This window comes from Lolium perenne, chromosome 2 (genome assembly GCF_019359855.2).
Source record: "Lolium perenne isolate Kyuss_39 chromosome 2, Kyuss_2.0, whole genome shotgun sequence".
NCBI lineage: Eukaryota > Viridiplantae > Streptophyta > Magnoliopsida > Poales > Poaceae > Lolium > Lolium perenne.
In genome coordinates this window covers 218,640,475-218,645,418 of record NC_067245.2, presented here as the reverse complement: position 1 = coordinate 218,645,418, position 4,944 = coordinate 218,640,475, and the positions used below count along the sequence as shown (strand labels likewise).

General features: G+C 42.1%; 1 protein-coding gene across 1 annotated transcript; it reads right to left on the bottom strand.

Annotated features, from left to right (window-relative positions):
• Positions 1–713: 713 nt before the first annotated feature.
• On the bottom strand, positions 714–1,660 carry LOC127334900 (uncharacterized). Its single transcript, XM_051361449.2, has one exon. The coding sequence runs from the start codon at positions 1,524–1,526 to the stop codon at positions 900–902; it is 627 nt and encodes a 208-aa protein (XP_051217409.1). The 5' UTR covers positions 1,527–1,660; the 3' UTR covers positions 714–899.
• Positions 1,661–4,944: the final 3,284 nt, after the last annotated feature.

Below are 4,944 nucleotides of genomic sequence, written 5' to 3'. Positions count from 1 at the left end.
TCGATCTTCGCTTGCACAATTTGGTTACACTTATGTCAATGTTTTCTGAACTGGAGGAATCAAAAGATACATCATTCGCCGTCGTTGTTGGTGCCGACGCACAGCTGGCTGCTTGTCGATCTCCAGATGTGCTATGATTCTATGAAGGACATGCATACTGTTCGTTCTAAGTGAGGTAGGCGGTTGGATGTCGCTGTCCTCGCTCTCCTTTTGCCTTTAGTGCGAGCCAATCTACTGTCCCTGTGTGAGCGAGCCATCCACACAAAAACACGCACGCGTCCTCCATTTCCCCCACTAAAAACTGGGCCAACTTTTACCCCACGAACGCACACGAAATTAACAGGTTGTCCCCCAAAAAATTGTCGTGCACCTTTTCTGTCTTCAGATCCAATTATATTTTAGATGAAATGAAAAGAGCATATATGGCCCCTGTTCCAGCTCAGAGAAACGAAGCAAAGTGTTCAATGCCCAGATGTTCAGCAGCCTGCATCAGCTGGAAAACACCTTCCCCAGTGATCATTACCTATTATCATTGAGACGACCACTTAGCAACCTCCCACGATTATTCCATGATTAAGGCCGTGATTTATTTGACGACATCTTCAGGTCGTGAGTCATCACCAATGGGCAGAAAAGAATTTCCATGGGTTTCAATTTTTCTACTCCGTAAGTATATTACTTACATAACTAAAAGGAGTAACAAGGAGGAAGTGCAAATAAATAAATGGAGTGATATATATGCTGAATTCAATTTGTATACGATGAACTCTACTTACTCCCTGCACGAACACATAATTACTCTTATCTGTCTAGTATAACTTACATGGCATTTGCATCAGAATTCAGAAGGATGCATGCGAGGAACTGCAGGCGATTGTGCATGGCCATGTATGCATCCATCACTGTGCTGCTGCCTTCGCTTGCCGGTGCCGACTAGCGGCGGAGACGGTCTTCTCCACGACGAAGAGCCTCTTGAAGATCCTCATGAGCAGCACCCAGCTGCCACCGGTCCGGCGGTAGTACTGCCCCGTTGCACCGGCCCTAGACGACGCCCGCAGCATCGGTGCGCACCCGCGCCCGCGCTCCGCCGCCTCCGACTCCGTGTCCGACAGCTCGTGCAGCCCCCACGCCGCCTTCGAATAGGGACCGGTGTGCCGGAGCGCCTCTAGCTCCTCGTTGAAGTTCTCCCACAGCATGTCCATCTTCTCCTCGCCGGCGCCACCGACGGCGCCGCGCAGTACGTCGACCACTTCGTCATCATCATCTTCTTCTCCTCCTCCTCTTTCCGCGTCCGACCGCCGTCCAGCGTCGGACGACGTCGCTTCTTGCTCTTCCATGTCGTCGTCGACGGTTCGGCGACTCACCACGGCCACCGGTGTAGGGGCGACGCGGACGCCGGCGTCGGGGAACCAGAGCGGCGAGGAGGCGAAGTGGGGGAAGGGTAGACGGCGCTGGTGGTGGTGCAGGCACAGCGTGTCAGCAGGCTCAGCCGCGGTGGCCGTTGCAGGGAAGGTGAAGTCGTCCATCCTTGGCCGCGGTCTCTGTATAGCCTATGGACATTGGACAACCAGTACCTACCTCTCCGTTGTTGTTCGTCCGCCTCGCTGTCGCGACAAGGATATGAAGCGAATTCGGTTGGCTCGTACCACTCGGTGCTCGCTAGCTAATAGTCGTGCTGCTAGTCAGCTGTGTATCTAGTTTCCCCGGTCAATATATACACTTGCTAACTGTATTAGGTTGCGGGGAATTGTCTCGGATTGTGTCGATTTTGATGGATACTACCAATGAGCATCAGCTCGTATATATTAATCACATTTTGGAACATACAAATAAATTCATCACTTCTGCTAATTTATGTTTGCCTAAAGTTTTTGTAAATCTTGTTACTTAAAATTGCACCTTACTAGCACGCCAAAATTGCACTCTTTGAAACTGCACAATATAGTAGAAGTGCAGTGTTAGTGCTATTTTCATCCGTTTATTAAAAAGGTGAATGGGATTTGAGAAAAAAGATTTTTTTAATAAATATTCCCTAGATTCATACAGGTGTGTAAATATTCCCTAGTGCTAATAACTTTTTTTAATAAATATTCCCTAGATTTTGATGGATACTACCAATGGACAGAAAAGTATTTTCAAACAGCGTTTTACCTATAACATGTGTGTAACTTTTTTGTACTATTTTTTCACATGTGATATATAGACGTACCTTTTCCCAATTATTTTGTGGATGATTTGAGGGGAAATGCTAATCACAAGACCACATGCTCACTCTTTGATCACCTATATATTTCAAAAACAAATCTAACTAAAATTTAGAGTATGCATAGAAACACAAATTTGCATGAAGCGATTCTAGAAGACTTCGGAGAAGCATATCTATGATGACGACCCTTAAAAAAGTGGAGGATAATCATGATGAAGTTATTTTGGAAGAAAGAACCCTACAATTACGGGGAAATTCTATAACTAGATGTATTTACCTACTGCATCTAGATTATTCATGGGTAGTAAGTATCTAGGGCTTAGATTATTGTAGAAAATGAACCTAGACTAGAGATATTATGTATGGTTCCCATTTGCAACCAATCCACCGGTGTTGTACAAGTCCCTATATGTATTATAACAAGAAAAAAATAACAAATTGTAGGTAAGAGAACGGTCTGACCAACATGAATTCAATTACCGACATTAGTTCATTTGAAATATATATATACATATGGATGTGATTTTGCATATCATAAACTAACTATTTATTAATGGAGTAGGAGGTAGTTATGTGATACAATATTAATGACACTAGTGGAAGTACTTAATTTTGAATATTGTTTGAAATCAAATTAATCACATATGTATTAATGGAGTAACTGTTTGTCAGATTATTGAGTTAAAGAATAATAAATATGTATTATATATTTATATTTTGAAATGGATTGAGTAGATGCTAAGAAATATGTGAGTTATATTGAATTTTTTATTTGGGATGAAAATTTTGAATTTTGCACGGAACATACCCCATTAGTTGGTTGAAATTTGAGTTAAAAAGTTTCACAAGCATAACTATAATTGTGTCCAGAAGATCGAGGCACTTCCAGACGTCACGAGCACATTCGTAGCTAAACAACATGTGTCGCAAAGTCATATTCTTCCACATGACATAAATTGGGGTTAGAGCCCACGTCGTGAAATGGCCATGGCCATTAGGAGGTTTTTCCAAGAATATGATTCATGAAGCATGCACATAATTAATTTAATAAAATAAACTAATGATGATGTTATTAGTTCTTTATGTAATTCTCATCGTGTCATTAATTTATTTCCATTGACCAAAAATGACACCCTACCACTACCAATGAGGAACATTTCATGCTTTCTTATTATCGTTAGCTTCAATCTCTTACCATCATATTCGCTGGGTGTGGAATGATCTGGGCAATTCTCAGTTGGTACCACAGTGTCACTTACGCCCTAAGCCCACATCATATGTTTTGTCTTCCTCCATCTAGAGGAGAGGGCTCGAGCACTGAACAACTTTTTCATATATTATTATGTACAGTTGTTACCTTATTCCTTTGTTGATTGGGGGGGGGGGAGGGGAGGGGGAATACTAGTCAACATGAAGCTCACATGACAGATGACGATTTTGCGACTTACCAAAGTAACACCTTTCGAGTGTTTTCAAGTGTATGAAAATAAAAATGATACAATGCATGTAGCGGTATGAACGGAAAGCAAACTAATGCATTTACTATAGTAAATTAACGGGTAATTTTTTTTTAAGAATGTCATAAATGGTGGTGATATATCTTAGCCAAACATAAATCAAATTGTTTCTGCTCACTATGAACATGCACGTATGCTTGCTAGCTACTCCAATTTCTTCGGATTTTTTTCTTAGATTACGGGGCACACACCACAAATGGCCGCGGGGAGGTGTCGCATGGGTAGATCGGCAGGCAGATCTACCGACAGAAGGCAATGACTGTACCACATTGTACAACCACTCGGGAAGGCGCCGCCGCCGAAATTCCGTCGACCTGAGAGCACCTACAACGTCCAGGGAGAGACCCGCGCCTCCCCTCCTAGCGTGGGTACGGGCAAGGCTGCCACCGCCGCCACCACGTGAGCTTTGCTCTATATCCTGCACCGACATTGGCGGTAGGGAGAATAGGGGAGGGTGGCTGGGAGCTAGGGTTAGGGGGTCGACTTGACGCCGCCCGCGGGAATGGTGTAGGACAAGGCATTTTTCTCGCTAACTGTATTAGATTGCAGGAAGTTGTCACATATTGCCGATTTTGATGGATATACCAATGAGCATCAGCTTGTACATATTAATCCCATTTTGGAACATAACTGCAAATATATATTTTGAACATCACCATTAAATTCCTCACTTTTGCTCATTTGTGTTTGCCTAAATTTTATATCAATCTTGTTGCTTAAATTGCACCTTACTAGCCCTATGAAAGTGCACAATTTAGTCCGTCTCGTGAAAGTTGTCTTAACTTTATATCTAGTTATTGGTTGGCGTCTAGATATATTTAAATTTTATTAAATTTAAGACATGGTTCATGGGATAGAGAGAGTATAATGTCTGTGTTGTTTCCACCCGTTAATTAATTACATATGTTGTAAGGAAGGAATTGCATGATTGGGTGTCAATCGAAATGCTTAATAAAGTGATCAAGATTCAAGATAAAAATCAGGATTTTTTAATAAACAGTCCCTAGATTCATACAATAAAGAACGGATAGAAAACTATTTTGAAACAACTTTTTACCTATCACATACGGTTTTTTTAAAAAAATGGGGGAAATATCACCCCAGCTTCTGCATCCAAGAGATGCACACAGTTTTTTTATTAGATTTTTCACAACACCTTACAAGAGCAATACAAAAGATCAAACTCGAAGCCACCTCGCTAAACCTATAGAGGGATGAAGG

Coding starts and splice junctions, on each gene's coding strand:
- LOC127334900 (XM_051361449.2), bottom strand. CDS start 1,526: ATGGACGACTTCACCTTCCCTGCAACGGCCACCGCGGCTGAGCCTGCT.